The sequence below is a fragment of the Phalacrocorax aristotelis genome, chromosome 1 (genome assembly GCF_949628215.1).
Source record: "Phalacrocorax aristotelis chromosome 1, bGulAri2.1, whole genome shotgun sequence".
Classification (NCBI taxonomy): domain Eukaryota; kingdom Metazoa; phylum Chordata; class Aves; order Suliformes; family Phalacrocoracidae; genus Phalacrocorax; species Phalacrocorax aristotelis.
Genome location: NC_134276.1, coordinates 181,272,591 through 181,292,546, shown reverse-complemented (window position 1 = coordinate 181,292,546; position 19,956 = coordinate 181,272,591). Strand labels below are relative to the sequence as shown.

General features: G+C 40.6%; 1 protein-coding gene across 2 annotated transcripts in view; it reads left to right on the top strand.

Annotated features, from left to right (window-relative positions):
- RASSF3 (Ras association domain family member 3) overlaps positions 1-19,213 on the top strand; it is a 77,867-nt gene extending 58,654 nt beyond the window's left edge. For both annotated transcript variants that reach the window (XM_075080910.1, XM_075080909.1), the window contains exons 2-5: positions 14,039-14,146; positions 15,461-15,728; positions 16,422-16,537; positions 16,930-19,213. In XM_075080910.1, coding sequence (XP_074937011.1) covers positions 14,039-14,146; positions 15,461-15,728; positions 16,422-16,537; positions 16,930-17,079 — 642 coding nt within the window. In that variant the 3' untranslated portion in view covers positions 17,080-19,213. The remainder of the gene's footprint in view (positions 1-14,038; positions 14,147-15,460; positions 15,729-16,421; positions 16,538-16,929) is intronic.
- Positions 19,214-19,956: the final 743 nt, after the last annotated feature.

Sequence of the window (19,956 nt, the reverse complement as noted above, 5' to 3'; positions counted from 1 at the left end):
AGGCTCAGGGATGCCTTGTAGTTTATGTGTAAAGGTGACACTTTTCACTGTTACTGTGATTTTCGGCATTCATAATACAAGTTTGTGAGACAGAAATTGTTTGGATACTAAATGAATGCTTTGAAAAAATAGAAAACTGAATATCTTCTCTGCACTGTTCTCTTGTCTGCAGTTTGCAGGTCTGCTCTTTGTGTCTTGCATTATAATGCGGTATTGCCTGGCCAGCACACTGAGTAGGAAACAACAGTGTGTTCCTCTCCCCCGCCCTACCCCGTGCAACCAGGTATTACAGAAAAGTTTTTTACACAAACCTATGATATTTGTTGATTTGCAGAGTTTTTGTAATCAGGTTACACAAAGGAGCTACTGATAGAAATTTGGTTTGAATTTCAGTGTTCTGGCTCCATTGCCTGCACAGGTTTGGAACAGAAGAAGCAGCTTTTTAATTTGTTACAGGTTTGGCTGAGGTATGTAAAGCTGAGGTCCGTTGCATGTGACAAGTCTGCAGTTAGAGAAGTCTTGTTAATGGACCTGTGTCATATGTGCTCAGTGGACAAGTGGTTGTGAACCCACTGGTCTGTTTACAGGACCAATGCTTTTGTGTTGGTCAGAAATTCCAGACGGGTTCTTATTTCTTCCAGCTCTTGAAGAGATTCCTCTTGACTCTGTTGTTTTATGTGTGCACGTTTGTATTTTATATGTGAAGAATGACTCCTGAGACTGAAACTTCTAAGACAAGTTAGTGGTATAATTTAGTAACTTAATAACTTTAAGTTTGCAGGCATAGGTAAACACTGTTTCCTGTTGGGTGATGGTTTGTGCCTGGTATATTTTTGTTTCTTTTAAACTTTACTCTTGATCCTCTGTCAAAATGGAGTTGGTATCAGGTTGCTGCCTTTATTTTGCCCCCTAAAATGTGAATTACACATTAAGATTCTTGGTATTCTCTGCTAAAGTACAGGAAACATTAACAGAAATATTTCAGGGACTTCTATTAACAGCCAATTAATTAGTGGTTTTGCTTTGCATAATTTGTTTTTTATCTGAGGAAGCGTTGATTCTGTTTTTCAGCTTATTCCATGCTTGTCCATAAGGTGTCCTTTTTCATGTATCCTGTTTTTTTCAGAGGGTGCAGTGGGTACCAACTCTCCCTAATCTCCTTAATATTAAACAAGGGTGGGTTTTTAATGGAAAATTCTAGTAGGCCGCCTCCTTCCACCTGAGCTGCATATCAGCTCTAACAGATCTCATGCCTTCATGAGCTTCGTAATTATATTTCCTGAAGCAGAAGTTGGGTGTAAGGAAAGGTGGAGTAGCAGCAGTGTTTCCTTGTGCCCGTAACATCCTGCCCATAAAAGCAGGGAAATAGCTGTTTGGAAAAAAAAAAAAGACAACTTTTGAACTTTTTGTTATAAAATCAACACATTCTCCTGTTCGCTGCTTAAGAACAAAGCATGTAATCTTTTTTCCCCCCTTCTCTGGTTTCCTGGTGGCCACTCTCCAGCATGGCAAAATAACTTGTGTTTGGAGTCGGGCCATAGCATCCGGTTGTAAGCAAGCAAGCTGTGTTCTCCAGTGCAGCCTAATTGCTGTTCCCCTGACCTTTCCTCAGAAGAAAAGTTTATCCAGCTTTTCCAGTGGGATATTCATTAACCATGGTCTAAAGTCTTCTGTTCACACCTCCCTTGAAAGTCTACTCGTGACCTCCTACTCTGTTCTCTCTCCACTGTGTCCTACCAGCTGATCCAAGTAGCACTGGTACCTAGTATTAGATTACTAGAGCAATATACCAGTTGATCTTAGTAGTGCTGGTATCACCCCACTCTTCTACTGATGTAATAAAAAAATATAATGTCTGGTTGTAACAATTGCCCTATAATTCTGGAGTGACTCACTATTACTGAATTGTCTGCCCTGAGACAGAAAGCGTATGTTGATCGGGAAGGAGCAACACGCCCATGTCACCACTGGAGGTGTCAGTGGTGCAAACTGGCTGCTGATACCTGGCACCAGGCTAGCACAGTGTTTGGGTAAGTTGGGACCTGTGCGGCAAAGTATTTACTGCACTGTAGTTCTCTTATGCTGCAGATTTGTTTAATGGTTGTTTATATAATCTGTGGCCTCTCTTAAACCTGTACAAAAATGAAAACGAACTAGCAAAGGGAAGTGGGCTTTTTGTTTTAACTTGTTTATTCTGTTCTTTTTCACCTGTAAAAAGAAAAAAAAATACCATGTTCATCCTAAATAACAAGGGAGCCTCCTGGATTTGGGAAGTCATCTGCAGCCTGGTAGTGGGTCTGTTATGGGGTGAAGACTGTGACAGCTGACACTGATTTCTGAGGCAGCAGTAGCATTTAGCAGAGGAGTAATCTTTTAAATTGTCCCAGCATGGGTGTCTACAGCTTGAGGCATCTGGTTTCATTTGTGAGAGATAAATATGTGTGTGTACAATCCGGAAAACAAATTCATACTGAAACTAGCCAGGAAGTGAGGGATTTTTTTGTTTGGGTTTTTTTTTTTTTTAAAAGGGTTGAGTCAAGTAAGTTGGTGGCAGTTTTCCATTTTCGTAATGGTAGTAGTGTGTGCTGTCTGTCGTTTTAGAAAACATATGGGTTTTGAAGAAACTTGTCCCGGTGTCAGTCCCACTCTGCTCACAGCTGAAGTGCTTGGTAGCCTGTTTCCATGTATGTGTGAGTAATAAAAACAGGGTGTAGAAAAACAATGGATTACAACTCCTCACGAAGCAGGTTATCATTCCCATGCTGATGAGTTTATTCAAGGCTGAACCAAGTGGTTGGTTTCCTTGCTATGCAGAGATCCGAGGGTCAAGTACCTACCTTACCAGCATGAGCTTCAGGTTGCCTGGGACATGAACTTCTGTGGGTGGTGGCATGGGGTGGGATGGCTACTGTCCAGCAGCCTTTGCCAGATTCTCCTCATCTAAGCCCCTCAACTGCATTCACCATCTGCAAGATGAGGAGAATAACTTAAAGGAGTTGCAGCACAGCTGGATCCAAGACTGGTTCAAGCATTTTTTTCCCCTCTATATTCCTTCTAACTAGAACAGTAGTCAAATCTGAGCTCTGAAGCTTTAGTAAGTTCAAACTAGAACTCTGGTAAAAATGAATGAAGGGGGGGGAAAGAACCAAAAAAATTCCCGTTTGCTGCAGCCTTGAAGGTAGATAATTGACTAAAGGGTTCAGGTATTTGTTTTTCAGCACTTGACCTCTTAAGGCTGGGGTTATAAAAGAGAGGCAAAACCCTGTCATTAAGGTCGATGTAAACTTACGTGCTGAGGTGGTCACCTAGTTTGCCCTCTCTCCTTTTTTCTTTCCCGAAATACTGAGCTGAACTTTTTTCACAGATCAGATCTTGCAGTAGTAGGTAAAGCCAATGACGGTAGCATGCTGCTTCAGAAATATCTTTTGGATACTACCTTATTTTTAATAAAACATGGTAATACAAAGGCTGTAAAGGAGGGTGCAGTAATGTGTTACAGTATTAGCTGTTAATGAGCCAGGTGATACAAATTTTCTGGAGCATAAAAGAGAACTTTCACGCAGGCTGGACTGCAAGGGTGCCTCCTTTTGTCTGCACTATGTGAAATACCGAATTTGGATGCCTCTTTGAGGAGGCTGGTTCCTTTTTTTAATATTTCTGTGGAAACTGTGTAGAGTGTTTAATTACACAAAGTGCAGTGAGAGAGGTAGTGTTGGTTTAAAAATATTTCCTATGGGCTTGTTTCATGAAAACCCAACTTGCCTTGTTGAAGCAGAACTGCAGTCACTAGAAACTTCACTAGGTTTTAGCTGGAGTTGGTTTTTAGCTCTTTCCATTTGATGTGCATGTATATAAAGCAGCAGTTATGTCAGCTGACTGTAAATGCATGTGGTGGTTTTATGATTGTATTCAACATACTAGGATCATACTTTGGCTCACAGGATGTGTACTGTACTAAAGTCACCAGTGATTGCTTACAACATTTAATGTCCCCCCATCCCCTCTCCCTCCCCCAAGGTATTGTTATGGCCTTTTGAGGCATTTAAAATGCAGATTTTATTTGCAAAACAAATAGTTGTACTTCCTAAACTTTGTGGGGTTTTGAGATGCGTGTGTGGAAGAGGAGGGCTTTTCTCTTCAGAAGAGTTTCAAATATGAGGTCAGCACCAGGTTGACCGAGAGAGACAGTAACACTAACTTCTTGAATTTTTTAGGGAACTGTATGTTCCTCAAACAAGGAACTTCCCCCACCGTGAGTATTTGCTTGAGAAGACCGTGCATCTTTTTAACAACATTGTCAGTGTAGTGTCCATGGTAAGGGAAAAGCTGTCAGGGTTGTGCTGTATCTGAAGAGCCAATGTATGTTACATGGTGTTTCCTAGATGGGAATTGTTACTGTGCAACTTCTAAGAGGTTTGGGTTTTTTCTTTTGCTGTCAAGTAGAATAAATCTGAAAAAAAATTACTTGGTTGGTGGGACCATGACTATGTGCTGGCTTACCATTTCTGTCTAACCCCGGCCCTGAAGCTGGGCCTTGTTAGGAAGTTATTGCATTGTCTCGTTACAGGCCGGTTTTGTCAGAAGGCTTAAAAAATAATTTGACACAATCTTTGAACGCTCCAGCCAAACCTGGGAAGGCAATGTTTCTGTAAAGATAAAATGGTGTTTGACACACGTGGCGAAAGCCAGCACATCACCCAGCTTCTGCTGAGACAAGGCCCATGACTGAGTTGGCCTCAGACTTGAGAAGTGCTGGCAGTAGCACAGGGAGAAGACTGCACACCTTAGCCTGGCATGGGGCTTGCTCATCCTGCACCATGCTTCCCCAGGAATGGCTGGTTGGTTTCCAATACCAATTTTAATGTAAAACGTAAATAGCTGCATTTGAAGACCTGGGGAGCTGTCGTAGCAAGCAACCTCCTCCTGCCTTCTGTTAGATGGAGCGTGTTGGATTATTGCACTGCAGGGTCACATGCAAATACTGTGGTGTAATGACCCAGGGTCCTAGTATTACTTAATTGTCTGATTGCTAACTGTGTCAATAGCTCAGGTTCCAGACCATACTTAACCTTATTTTCAAGATATGCTAATTAGTTTTCTATATGATATCTTGTATAAACTTGTTTCCGAACTGTCTGCTTAAACCTAAACTTTGTTTTACAGGTCACAGAGGCTGGTAATCCATTTTGCTTCATTAAACTGTTTATCTGCTTAAATAGCCAGCAGTCAAAACTCGCACATTTTCTGTAGAGGAGACCTGAAGGAGGTTATTTACTGCTTTTGATATTTTTTTTACATTTAGTTTTACTGAAATATGCAACACTGAAACAACTGTGAAATTTTTCTTAAATTATTTAATGTATTGCTTTAGAAATGTGTCGTAATGGGGGGGGGGGGGAGGGGAAGTACTAATCTGCATAAAACCTGTGTCTTTGGGGACAGAATCTAATGCCAAGCCTCAGATACTATTCTTCATACAGTTGGTTTTCACTTTAAACAGACGACTGGCTTTTTAAAACTGGGTTGCATGCCAGTAGTTGAAGTACAGCCATATAGGGTATGACAGGGTCTGTAACTAGGGGTTTTCAGAGGTGAGGTCATGATAAACTTAAATGAAACTTAAGCAGCAATGTTAATGTCACCAGCAACTAGATTTCTTTTTCTAGCCTTCCTTTCACAATGCCTGAACATTAACTGTTTTTGTTTTATTTCAAACAGAGGCAATATAATTTGTTAAAAGGAATAAAGGGAAGCTAGAGTTCTCAGTTTGTTTCTCTACTACTTAAAAATATTCACCATATAAACACATGAGCTTTTACATTAGTGAGGTCAGACAAGAGCCGTGATGCTTTGCTGTGCCCTGTGTCATTCAGTGCTTTCATGCCAAGCCACACAGTGTGATGGTGTTTGGGGAAAAACTGCAAATAGGCTGAAAGGAACAGGTATTTACTTACAAACTGGAGTTACCCATACCTTTTAAAGTTATGCTAAAATTATAAGCTGTGATAGTTGCATGGGGATTTCTTCAGCCACTGTGGGAGTGCCCTGGAAGAGGGACCGCATTGCATCACTAGTATCTTAGGTAAAGATTTTTCACAGACCTGTAGTGTACAAATGAATAAGCAAAGAGCACCTATGCTTCGGTGTACCTATGTCGTGAGTCCTGCCTGCAGCTCTGGTCATCATGTCTCAGGAAGGGCACACTGTAGTTAGTTGCCCTTCTCTAAAATGATTGAGAGGATGGAGCAGCTACCTTAAGAAAGACTAAGGAGGCATGGGCTCTCCTCATTTTGGAGAAGGAAAAAGGAGGCCCATGATCCTCCTTTACAAAATCAAAGGTGACGGATAAGCTGAACTATGAAGCTCAGGTCTGGCCATGTTATGATTAAGGGGCACTTAACTTCCATTAAATACATTATCTTCTGCGTTAATAGAAGATCAGCTTAAAGCAGATGGCAGTACTTTTTCACACTGCAGTCATGAATTTCTGGAACTTGCTGCCACAGGAGGTGTGGAGATGGGCTATATCGGCAGGTTCAGAAAGGGTTTATGTGCATGCATGATCACCAGGTCCATAAATGGACACAAAACAGACTTGGGAGGGAGGTGCCCTCTAAATTCCTGCTACCACACTCATGGATGCCAGCAGAGAGGCTGCAGAAAAGGCTCACGTGCTCGCTCAAAATAGCCTTTATTTCTGCTGCTGTTGGAGGTGGCACACCAGGCTGGATGCACCATACACCTGGCCTGGGAGGGCACCACTTCTCTTGCTACCTCGGGAGGGCACGGTGCAGGCTGTTCTTGAACTTGCCCTGACTGTCAGGATGATTGTTAAAGGCTCAGGTCAGCCAAACCTGCTTAGAGAAACAAAGTGGTTTTTTTGGTTTGTTTTTGTTGTTTTTTTTTTTTTTTAAAAGAGGCTGCTTTCTTGCCCTGTGTGCCACTGACGGGGTGGGAACTGGCTCATGTGGAGTGCAGGAAGCAAAAGGTACTAAAGAGGATACAGAGATTATTCTGCCCTCATCCATCCTGTCAGAAAATTCCCCTTTCCCTGACCCAGAGAGCAGACTCACCCCATTCAGGAGGACGCAAACATTTCAAGGTGCAGCTACATGAGAAGGTACAATTCTTGGAGCTGCTTGGATGCTAATACGCCTCCTTGCCCCCATTTGGTCTTTCTATCCTTTCTGGCTACTGGTGTGTCTGACCATTTGAGGATGGGCGTGACCAGTAGCTCGCCCTGGTGATCCTCAGGCTTTCAAATAAAAGAAGAGCACATATTCTGAGTGCGGGCACCGGGATGGAAGGAGGAATTGCTGTTGCTGGCAAAGCTGCTCTGCTTTCAGGAGAGTTAGGATGAGGAAGAAGCAAGATGTTTGTTTCAAAATAATTTAATTGTAAGGCTTCAATTTCTTTTCCTGTGGGGATGCTGGCAAGCTGTAGGAAAGAGCATTCTTGCTTGTAGAAGTAGCAGCAACTGAGATCAGAAGGCCCTTTTTCTGTGTTCTTTCTTCTATTCTCTACTAGGCTTTTTTGTAGTGCAATAGCACTGTTAGTTAAATCCTTTCTTTAATGCAAACATGATGTAAATAGGATGCATTAGCTGCAATTTTTATGACTTAAACGAGACTTAGATTTTTTTGTTTGTTTTTCTTAATGTAGATTAGGCTGCTTTTCTGATTTGTCAAAGCCTCAGTGCTTTATTTCAAAAATGATTCCTGGCCATAACTTACAGCAAGATCAGGGCATCTTCATTCATCTGAATGAATCAAGGGTCACTACAGGTGTGGGATTAATATGAAGTGTGAAGGCAGGGGATAGGAACTTACATGGCTTAAAAGTTGGCTTGACCTCCCACAGGTCTTTGGTGGTTTAGATTTCTTACGAAAATATTTTAATGTGTTCCTGGGGGAGGTTAACCTTTTGTCCATTTTATTTTCCTTTTGTCTGTCAAGCGGAAATATTAAGAGGAGTTGGTTCCCCATTCCTCAGATGTGAATTTCTAGAAGTTTTGTGAAAATAGGAGATTAGACAGAAGAGAGAGACTTTCTCTTATTCTTCCGTAAATAAAAGCCTATAGGAGCAGTCTGGGGAAGCCACGCCTCTGTCTCAAGGCAAGGATCCTGAGGAAATGAGCTTCAGGGTTTTGGGGTTTTCTTTGTGGAACTTTTTCTCAGCCTCATCCCATAGCAGCTCACTAACTGTTGAGCTTAGCACTTTCTTACGGCATGCAGGACTAGGGTTTGGCAGTAACCGTGGGACCTGGTCTTTATGGAAGTCCCAGATGTGATGTGATTCTTTTTGGGGACTACAGCGTGATTTGCAGTTCACTTTAATTGTAATCCGTGCAGTTTTGTGTTCCTTGAGGATTCATGCTGAACTAGTCTCAGGGGGGCTTTGCACTGTGCGTAAATGTTAGAGAGTGCTGCTTCTCTGAACATCTGCAATACAATAAATGAGATATGCATGGGGGGTGGAGGTGAAAAAGGAAAAAATAATTTTCTGTCTTTTTTTTTTTTGTTGTTGCTGTTGAGAGGAAGCTCAACTGTGAAGAGGCATTGCATCATGAGCTCTAACGAAAGACTAGCTATTGCCCTTGGGGAAATGAAAGCACTTGCCTCACTTCCCTCTCACTGGCAGCTGTTGCTTAGGAATTTGAGAATGAAATGCTGCTTTGGTTGACCTAGGAATGGCTTTAATACATATGGCCACCGATGGTGTACGCTGTAAGTGTTGGGAAGGACAGCATGATTTTCAAGGAAGTTAATAGCTCGGACTAGAAATAGTGTATTGGAGCCAGGTATATCATCTGTATGGATGCTGATGTATTCAGTGGTCTCCTTGAGATTAGTTTTTATCTTTCACATCTGTGCAAGGCTGAGGAAGTAGCAGATAACCTGATAAGCAAGGAATGGAAGGAGACCAGGAGCTCTGATGAGGAAAACACACTTAATTGGGCTGGGAGGAGGAAGGGGGGTGATGACATGGTAGCTATTACTTGAGCATATCATTTGGCTAAGTGACAGAGGAGTCACAGCTAACTCAAGGTTGGGGTGTTGTGGGTTTTCTTAAATGAAAATAACATGGAAATGTTTGTGCGTTGTCTTAGAGAAAAATCCTTTTTTTGAGCAGTAGCACCCAGAAGTGCCATTTTTCAGCCCAGCACCATCTAGGTCCTGGCTGATGGAAGAAGACAGCATGAACTGCTCTGCTGACTGCGCCTTTACTTAATTCTGCTGCTGTGACACACACAAGGATTTGTGGTTGGGAAACTCATCACCAGGCCTAACTTTTGAAGAAAAGCAGTTTCACAATTCCCAGCATACAAATTTTGAGGTGTGCACACTGGGTGTTTGGTATGCAGCTGGAGATGAATCAGCTGTGTCTGAATCGGCCAAGGGGTGAATCTGGCTGGCTGGAGCATGCTGCCCCTCAAGCCTCAGCAGTGTGCTGGCCCTGAGGAGCTGTGCCAGGGGTTGCAGAGCATGCTTGGGGGGCACAGGAGGGCCACCTTGGAACAAGCAGCTTTTGTTCTGGGCTGGGTGAGCCACCAGGTGACACAGACTGGTGGCTTCTCTCACCAGACCAGGCAGAACTATCACAAGAACTGATGATAGACATACTTGGCTGTAACATCTAAACCTCACCTCTAAAATGCCATTTTTCCTTTGTTTAAAACACCTGAGGCTGGAGTAATGGCTTTCCAGTATTCCCACCCTGAGCAGGTGTGGCCTCAACATCTTGGTGGCCTTATCAGAGCAAGGTGATACAAGCATATATTGTAAAGCATGGTATAGACGAGCTAATTACTGCTGTTACTCTGCTGTTGTATTGGATGATTCAAAGTCTTCTACAGGTAATAAATTTAGCTGCTGAGATAACAAAGTAGAGTTTGATCTGCTGGGCCTAAGCAGGGTTAGCAGAGGACTTTTCCTTTGGTGGGCTCTGTTGGGAGGTGACAAATATAGAAGAGGATAAGATAATTGTGGGAAATGAGTTTGCCAAGTCTTCTTCCACCCATCTCAGTATGCTGTTCAAAGATGATGGACTTATTTTAACTTAAAGCATGGCTAGACAAAGCTGTATGGCAAAAGATAAGTACCACTGTATACTGAGAGCAATTCAGCTCCAGGAAAATTGAGGAGAAAAACCATATACCATCTTGTCAGCTTCTCTTTGCATGTTGGTTAAGTATAATTAGGAAAACTAAAATACACAGGTGCCTCAAATCTGTGTATGCTACTTAATGATACTCACTGAGGGCAGCTGACCCAGTGAATCATAGTGGGCTGAGGCTTTCTTGTTCATAATACACTTATTGAGGTATTCCTTTGTTGGCTTTCTCCGGACAGCATTCATGTGGGATTGATTGTCTGCAGTCTGTGTGACAGCAGTATGACTTTCTGGAGGCACTGGTGCCTAGCTAGTGAGGAGTGTTTGTTTGCTTGGTTGAAGTAATGCGCCCTGATGTGTGTGCTGTTGGAGTAGTTTGGGCGTGGGAGAGTATCTCCAGATTCATTCACGAAGATCTTGGGCTTAGGATTCCTTCAGTCATATTTCCTTCCTTGTGACTGATAATTTCTGCTGTTCACTGTCTTGTGGTCTTGATCAAGGATGGTGGGCTGGAGTGAAAATGATGATTGAAATAAACATGGTGTATAGTATTTTTCTTGAACAGATTTGGATCTATTTAATGTTTTAATCCTATTCTGTATTCAGTTCATAGTGTTGCATAATCTATATGCTATTAAAATTAATTGAGTCATAAGCTTTGGTTGTTTAGAAAATGAGTTACAGCTACATTTGTTGGCGGTATGCCACAGAAGGGGGTTATCTCAGTTTTGGCATAAGCAGGGCTCTACGTTTTCTGTGTGCTGATTTGAATTTGCCAAAATTGCCTGGCCTCAAGTGCTGATGTAATAAGGCGGAAATTTCAGTGGTATGTTCAAGCAGGGAATCATGTCTAACTCCGTGAGGGAGCGATGACTCCCCTGGTGATACCTGGTAATCTGCAGCTCCATAGCAGAGCCTTACCTGAGAAGTCTGGCATTTCTCTGAACATCAGCTGATTGCCTGTCCCCCTCACCACCAGCCTGATAGAGCTGCTACCTCTCGCTTGTCACTAACACATGCAGCTGCCCCTTTCTTTCCCATTGTTCCCATCAGTTCCAGTGCCCTTAGACCCACTCTTGCAAATGCGCTTGGCTCAATAAGAGCCTATTTAGCGTTCGGCGCTGTTGTCTCCAATACAGACTGTGGACCTGACTCCAAGGCATCAACAGATCAAGTCCAGCAGAAATTAGCTTGCTTAGGTGCTATGCTTGGGTTTCACTCATTGTGCCTGGTTCCATGGCAGTCCACAGGTCTAGAGTGACATCATGGGGTTGTGTCTTTCCTAACCTAAGCAGATTTCTATCACTTTGCTAGAAAAATGTGACTTCTTCAGAGAACAGAAATGTATGTGAAAACTCTCCTGTATGAAAATAGGAGAAAGTTACTTCTTGCTGTCTGTTTGTACTTACTGATTTCTTTACTGTTTCCTCTCTCTTTCTTTAATATAAGGTAGATGGGTTGTCTTCTAGCTGTCAGCCTTGTGAACTTACCCTATGCAATTAAAGGCAATAGGTTCTCTTTGTCTGTTATTAAAAGTAATTTTTGTGAAATTAAATCTCTTGAGGTGCAGAGGAGTTAACCCCCAACAGAACTTCACATTTTGGGGGTTTTGTTTGTGGGGTTTTTTGTTGGTGTGTTTTTTTTTTAATTAAAAGTTGAGGGTTGAACATAGGAAAGGTGGTGCATGTTTTCCTCTTTTCTGGTTAGTGGATGTTGTGTATGACTTCAGTAATCGTGATGCTAACCAGCTCCAACAGGGTAGATAAGAGGTACCTGCTTGAACCATCAGCAATAGAATAGTGATAAATATTGAAACGGGTGTCCTTTATTAGAAGTCCAGTATCGGTAGTGTTAGCAGACTGGGGAGGTGTGAACTCCACAACATGCTCGTCTCTGAGATGAGTCTTGGCTGATACTGGTATGAAGGGGCCTGTCTGCAGCTATATGTTCCAAGTTAAAGCTTAGGTTCTTGAAATCAGTCATACAGATGGCAAATGCTCTGTCAGACCCTTATGGCCAGAGGACTGCAGACTGTTCCCTGTCCTGTCAGTATCCACTGCTGAGGTTGGTTCGTCCCTCTCCTACATTATTTGAAGTCAACATTTAGAGTGCCTGTATTTCCAGACTCTATGGGTCATTGCTTTTGATACTTCAAGCATGAAAATAGAAGTAACACTTACTTCGATTTCAGAGAAAAAGTTATACTTAGGGGTTTTTTCCCTGTGCTTGCTTTGTTTTATAAACTGTTTACCCCTGAACAGAACACTACAAAGCTTCAAGGGCCTCTGGGGAGATAAAGTGAGAAGTTTAGATGAAGCTGTATCTGTCAATATTATGGCAGTTTGGGAGAGGGGGAAGTTGAAAAATAGAAGGGCAAGAAAGCTTAATTTCTCTAGTGAGAACGGAGACTTGGATTCTGAAAGCATTTAGTAATTTGGTATTTTGTAATAGACTAGGTGGGGTCTGGCAACTGCACAAGATGCTACACAGTCTTAGAGTTGTGCTTAGGGAGCTAGTAGGAGAGCTGTATTTGGCTGGTGTTCCTTTTTGCCTCAGTTTCCTGATCTGTGAAATAAAGGTAAGTTTTTCTGTGTTATGTAGGAAATCACTACCTGAGCCCAGATCAGAATTTAAGGCTTCTGGCTTCCAGTTCTCCATTTGGACCACACCTTTCTTTTTACCCATAGCTATAAAAAGTCCACTCCAGCATGTCATTTAGTAAAATACCATATAGGAAAAGCAAAACTAAGCCCCAAAGAGCTAAAACTAGCTGGTTTAAAATTAGGAGACAGAAAAAATGCTGCAGATTCTTTATGGTAAATGAAAACTTACAGGTCCACACCAGGTGTGCTCATCCTTGGGGTTGTGGCGAGCAAACCGAAGTGCCTGCAAAGGTGCATGCTGAGCGGTGTCCAAAAAACTGTGATACAGGACTGGCCACTGAAGTTGGGGAAATCCTTTCCTAGGATAAGCTCCGCTGAGATGTGCTTGTGATGACAGATTGGAACACTGACTTGATGGTTTGTCCATACAGTGAATATGTATTCCTGTGTTCAGATGTACCCCGAAAGCTGCAAGCTTCTTCAAAGCTTCTCCTTTTCTAAGTGAAGTCTTAAATTGTTACAGCTGAGAGCTGAAACTCTTTCATACTATATATGGCATTTGTGCAGTGGTGGAAGACGGAGTGTATTTATAACGCTAGTTTGCTGCAGGAATACGGATTGGGAACAAATGTTTGTTTGGATAAAATCCAACTCCAGGGACTGGTTTTATTGCTGTACGTAAAATCCGTAGCAAGCCTGTAAAAGCAGCAGTTGAAAAAAATCTAATAGGGCCTTCCCCATGGAAAAAACATGAATTTGGTGTAACTTTATATAGCTGGAGAGTTACTTGTGATGGTTCACGTAGTAAGTCAGTGACCCTGTGGGTAACATGCTGTCTGTCGCACTGGAATGCAGGGATGCTCTCACGCTGTTGGCACATGTGGAGATTGCTGGCGTTACTTGTTAGTAGGTGCTGCTATTTTCATATGTGTTCTCCACTTGTTTAGAAATATTCATTTGTGCCCTAAGTAATATTTCATGAAAATTGCAACTGTGTTCTTAACAATATTGCATAGCATTGACATGAGCAAATGAAGCCATAAGAAGAGCTGAGCTGTTTTACATACTGCTGATAAATATTTGAATGAAAACAGTTGGCAAAAAAAGGACACAAGTATCTTTGGGTGTGTTGGTTTAACTGTCTCTATTTGGTCTGAGTGTTCTGTTTGATTTTCCTAACTTGTTAATCCTTCCTATTAGCTGTATAGCAATGACTGTATGTTGAGCCTCTGTGCAATAATTAGATTTGGACTAGGAACACCCATGCCAAAGTAATAAAAGAATTGTCTTATTTTCTAAAACTGCTGTCTCTGTTGTTGAAGGATGTTCAGAAGGAGAGAGAACCTCATGTTTATCTCAGTAAAGAAGAAGTTAAAGAGAAGATACAAAGCTATAATTCATCTGTCACTGATAAATTAAAGATGACCTTGGTAAGTTTTGCGTAGGATTTCCTGTAATTTTTAACAGGAGCAATTGAACTGTGACTTTGCAGTGCATTGTGAATCATTTTAGTCTCAGCATCTTACATATGAAACTATCTCTGTTTCATTGACTTTGTAAAAGCCTCTTTCTTAGATCTGGAAGTTAAATCTCACATCTGAAATATCTCTATATGGATTGAAACAAACTAGTAGAAAAAAATGTCGTTTGAAATGTGTTTAAGATAAACTATCAGTTGACACGAAGATGTAAATTTGTCAGATGAAAACCATCAGATGGTAAACATGAAGATATATTTATCCTGTTTGTGTAGATAATTTTTTGTCAGATATTTCTCTGATAAAGATGCTCAACCAATGAGAAAAGTTAAAACATGCAATGTTTATGATGAGAGACTTAATCTGTAGTCATACAGGCTGTCAGCATGAGACTTTCTTCCCTCCAACCCCATAACACAGACAATACAGACAACGGAATGCATGTAGATTTTTTTTTTTTCATTTCCAAGGACTGGGGACTAGATCTAAGACTCAGCCCAGCCTACTGCAGACCATACGAATAAAATTCACATCTATCTGCCTAGCAAGCTGTTATTCAGTTGTTGCGTTGTCCACATTTTTCTGATACATTAAGTATTCCTCTAGGTGTATATATATGGAAATCTTGAAATTCCATTATATCCTAAACCATACAAGTATGACTATGTACTAAAAAGGATTTTGTTTGCATGTGGGTCAGGACTTTCTATGCCTAAACCCAGATCGCCCAAAGTTTTCTAGCTCGACAAGGTCTGATTCTATTATTTTGGCTTGCAGAAGCAACTTGGATAAACAATTTGAAATGTTGATTAGATTGGCATTTATTCTGGTTCTTTTTGAATTGCAACAGGATTTGACCAGCCGAATGCCTTAGTCTAATTTGATAAGCACAGCTAATGTGGGAGATAAATTTCTGTATTTGTGCATAAAATCTGTTGTTAAAGATGCGTGTTAGTGGTCTATTTCACTTCATAGTCATAAGTTTTCACATTAGGGAAGAACTAGTTTGTAGTACTTCATGCTTGATGAGATCCTAATACTCTCAGAATTCAGTAGTTATAATTAAGAAAAGATTAATATTCAGCAGAAGTACCAGAAAGAATAAATGTCTGAATTATTGAACCAATATCTTTCCTACGAGGCACCAGATATTACAGTGGCATTTAAGTTGTGTTCACTATGACCGTGTTAATCTGCCCAATCCACTAAAATGTCATGACTGGACATTACTGATTTTAACAGTTTGATATTTTCCTCCTGATACAGAATGCTAATGGGATTTACACTGGCTTCATCAAAGTTCAGATGGAACTATGCAGACCAATCACTGTGCAGTCTTCCCAGAGCCAGGGGAGGTGTGCTCACAGCAATAACGAAACTGCTTTTTACTTGCCGGACGGCTGCGTGAATACCCTTCACATCAGCAGCACCAATACTGTTCGTGAAGTTATTGAGGCCTTGCTCAAAAAGTTTTTCGTGGCTGACAACCCTGCGAAGTTTGCACTTTATAAACGCTGTCACAAGGAAGACCAAGGTATAAGTTAGGCTTGTGGCATTTTGGTAGTGAAGGGGTTTGGGGAGGGAGTTATGCTGTAGGAGTACTTGAAATATGCAGGTGGAAGAACTCGGATAAATGGAGGTGACGATCTTGCTCTCTTGTGGTTGTTTTTTTTCTTTGTGAAAAGTAACGTCTGTAAGAGTAAATGATTTGGGGATATTTCAGGATAATTCATACAAGATGAGAACCCACTGAACCATATACACAGATCTCCTGTGCCTTGTGGTCCATTATATGTTATTTAAGATGCTCCCCCTCATCAGGCTCTAAATTTCAGGTGGCCCAATATACCACAGATCTGTGAGATTAAATAAGATTGTTAGAAAGAGAAACCGTGGTGTCTTTGCCTGAAGTCCCTGTGCTGGCAGAGAGCTGTTGAGGTGACGAGCATCACTGGCACATGTGCTGTGTTGATGTGTGTTAGTGCATGTGGCTCTCCGAGCGCGCTGGCTGCTGTTAGAAGTTTGTGGTGTTTGGACGTACCAGAAGGGGCAGAAGGTATTTTTAGCAAAAAGCGCGTTTTGCCAAAACTCTCTTCTTGCATTTAGAATCAGCCTTCTTCCATGGACATTGAGAGTAGTTTCAGGAGTTTATTTTAAATGTAAATTAAATATTTAATGTTTACATCATTAGTAAAGGTGATGATTACTGTGATGATTCTTTTTGCAGTTTATACATGCAAGCTGTCAGACCGAGAACATCCCCTCTACCTGCGTTTGGTGGCAGGCCCCAGAACAGAAATGCTCAGTTTTGTTCTACGTGAGCATGAAACTGGAGAAGTTATGGTATGTTACACTCGTGCTGTTTCTGTGTGTGTGTGTTTAACTTCATGGATGAGTGGGGTCCTGTTTGATCTGTGCTGACAAGATGATCCATTTTTTGGAAGCAGATTTCTTTTTTCTTGTTATATTTACTTTGTGCCTTTTATAAACATTTTGTTTATGGTTAGACTGCCCCATTGTTACTTGCAGAACAAAAAACGGTTTAAAAGAGCAAAATGTTTTCAGATCTCTAAGATTTGCAGGGAGGATGCCTGGTCCATTATATGTAACATTTCAAACTGTTTCAGTCTGAGGTTGTTTTGAGTGTCTGAGGTTTTGTTTAAAAATACTGTGTATATATAAATGGTATATTTTCTGTTGATGTCATCCACCCTTTTTTCTTTTCCTCTTTTCAGTGGGAAGCTTTTAGTATTCCTGAACTTCAAAACTTCTTGCGTATACTGGACAAAGAGGAAAATGAGCAACTGCAAATCCTAAAGAAGCGTTATGCAGCTTACAGAGACAAACTTGAAGAAGCCCTTGGTGGGGTGTGGAAACCTGGTTAAAAGGGGGCCAAAGGACACTCAGGAAGAATGCACGCTACCAAATGTCTGTATAGCATGCCAAACCCAACGTACAAAGAGCAGCAGAGAGTAGTTTTCTTTATTCGGAAGACTGTTTTGTGATGCCAGGGTACCTGAATTTTGCTATAGACTTAGTTCGATAAGCCAGGTCACTTAGCATCTTGCACCCACAAGTAAGGGATTCTGCATGTTTGTACATCAGTTTGCAACCCTCTGTGTGCCTAGAGAGTTTTCCGAGTTATCTTGGTGCAAGCTGTGAAACTGTAATCAATTTCTAGGATGCTATGAAATAAGATTTTATATTTTTCTTTTTTTTTTTTGCTTTAATGGTAGCTTTACAAGTAAGGATGTGCAAATTGATGGGTTAAAAAAAAGAAAACCATCTGGACAAGAATTAGTTGGAGCACTATCTTTAAGATGAAATTGATTTGCACTACCTTTCTGTTTTCAAATAGTTACTGTATAATTTGTGAGAGAACTGTTATAGATGGAAGGCGTATGAGATCTTGTGGTTTGTTCTGTGAAATTTGTGGAAGGCTTTAAAGTGGTCTTTCTGGAGAAGGTAAAGAGAAAGTTGAAAAGAAGGTAGGAGTTGAGGGAGGAGAACTCTGAACAGCTGACTGAGGAGGACTGGTTTTAAATGGAAATAGTATTTATACAGAGGAAAGTTAATACTAATTTTACAAGATTAAAGTTTTAGGATGTTGTAATATTGTGAATAAGTTTTATGGTTTTTTAACTGCATAAATCCACACTGGAAAAGAAATAAAGATAATAGAAATAGCGGGAAGGAATGTGAGGCAAAAGCTAAATAAGAATGGAAACGGAGCTGCACATACAAGTTGTCATTGGAGAAGCTGGTTCCGTAAATGTGTAATGGAGGGTTGAGAAGTGCGGCAAAGCTAAAAGGTGGCTGCTTACTTGAATTCTGAAAAGCGGACGATGTCTCGGATAACTCTGAGAAATGCCCATCTAGCGAGCGTTTAGACATAAGCTGTAACTACAGATGCATTTGGTCTTTAAGTCAGATCTTTCCTCTGGCTCAGCAATCCACTTTTAGGCTGGACAATTTTGAATTATCATATCTGAAAGACAAAAATAGCTTCCTCTGCTTCTTTGTTAAAGGCTCAGTCAGGCAAAGAAAGTAGAATTTCTTATTCATGTTTCCAGCTTAGCAGAAAATGAACATTCATTGGCTGTGTTGGTGACTGAGTTTAGTAACTCCTGCTTTTAGTAATTCAGAAGGTTTTTTTCCTTATGGTTTTTAAGTTCTTAATTGAAAAACTGATTACCAAACTCTGCAGACTGCTGATTTACTTGATTTAAAAGTAGGGAAAATGTAGCAAGAAAACTTTTTACTTTACTGTAAATATACTTGTTCTTTCAGAGTTATTTATCTAAAAAAGCATGTTCAAAAGAAACCAAAGAAGTGGGTGTGCAATAGAAGCATGAGGCAGATTTGAGTAAGTGATACTTTAGCCATTATCATGCCAGAGAGGAAATGAGTTATATATTGGGGGTGGGGGGGCAGGGGTGGGTGGAGGAGTGCTAATGACATAAGAGCAGCAGCGGTTGGTGGGTTTTTTTCCCCTCCACTCTTAGGGCCTTCGTTTTAAATTCCCAAGGAATTGTTAAAACTTTGGTGACATCTAATGGATACCACGTGAAACTCCAAGATGCTTCTGTTCTTCCCCTTAATCTGATGTAATTGTGCCTTTGTTTCCTTTCCTTAGTAAGACTTTTTAAAAATAAAAACTCTTCACAGGTTTTTTTGGTAAAAAGAATTTGCAAACTTAATGAGACAATCATACTGTTTTAAAGTGTTAAGAGAATTAAGAGTAGGACTAACTATAAAGTATCTATAAGGCATACCTTGTTTGTGATTTTTTTTTTTTAATTTCACATGTAACATTGTAGTGCATGTGTGTTAGTAACATTATCCTCAAGTGAGACACTTTATAATGGTTCAGGGAATGCTTTTATGTTTTGTTACAATTTGTTTTTCTATGAGCATGTTGGTAGGTATTCTGTTAACATCTACTTAATTTATGTATCTGCCCGTAACTCTGTAACCATGACATAATTGCTGTCAATATTGAACCATTTGTTGCTCGGATTTAAACACTGTTTGAGTCTAAAAGTGGCATATAAAAATATGTGAATTTTTGTTTTTACTTGAACTAAACTAGCAGTCTTTTAGGTAGGTGCATCTGCATTTAGGTTAGCCAAAAACCTCAGTCAGTGTTGTATGCACTATGAGTCTTGATTTGGGGTGAAGGGGGTTGGGGGTGGGGGACCAAAATAAACTTATATTCTAATTTTGTCTTAGTCCACAGTTAAGTATATTAAGATGTTATGTGTGGGGTTAATTTTCTTTATTTTTAACACACTGGCAATTACAACAGCTTTAATTTAAAAGAAATGGTCATGCCTAGTCAGTTTCTCACTTTTTAATTTTAGTATCCAATTGAACTGTCAAAACTTTTGTTGCAAAACTTTTCATTTCATTATATGATGGTACAAGAATGATTAAATGATGTGGGCAGGGAGGGAGGGGGAATGCAGGGAAACATGAAAATGTATGTCTTTAAAAGCAAACATTTAAACTATTTATAATTTTGACAAGCTTAGTTTTATTTTTGTAGGGAAGTTTTTATTCCCCTTAAAGTTATTACTGAAATGGCAAAAAAAAAAGAAAGATGGTTCCATTATTAAAGTTGAAGTTGGCAATACTTATGTGATGCGTGTTTATTTTTTCTGTTACCTGAAGCTTGTGTTGTAATCACATCAGTACTGAATGAGACTTCCTCATAGCACTGAATTGTGTGGGGAGATGCAGCTTGCCGCAAGCAGGCGTTA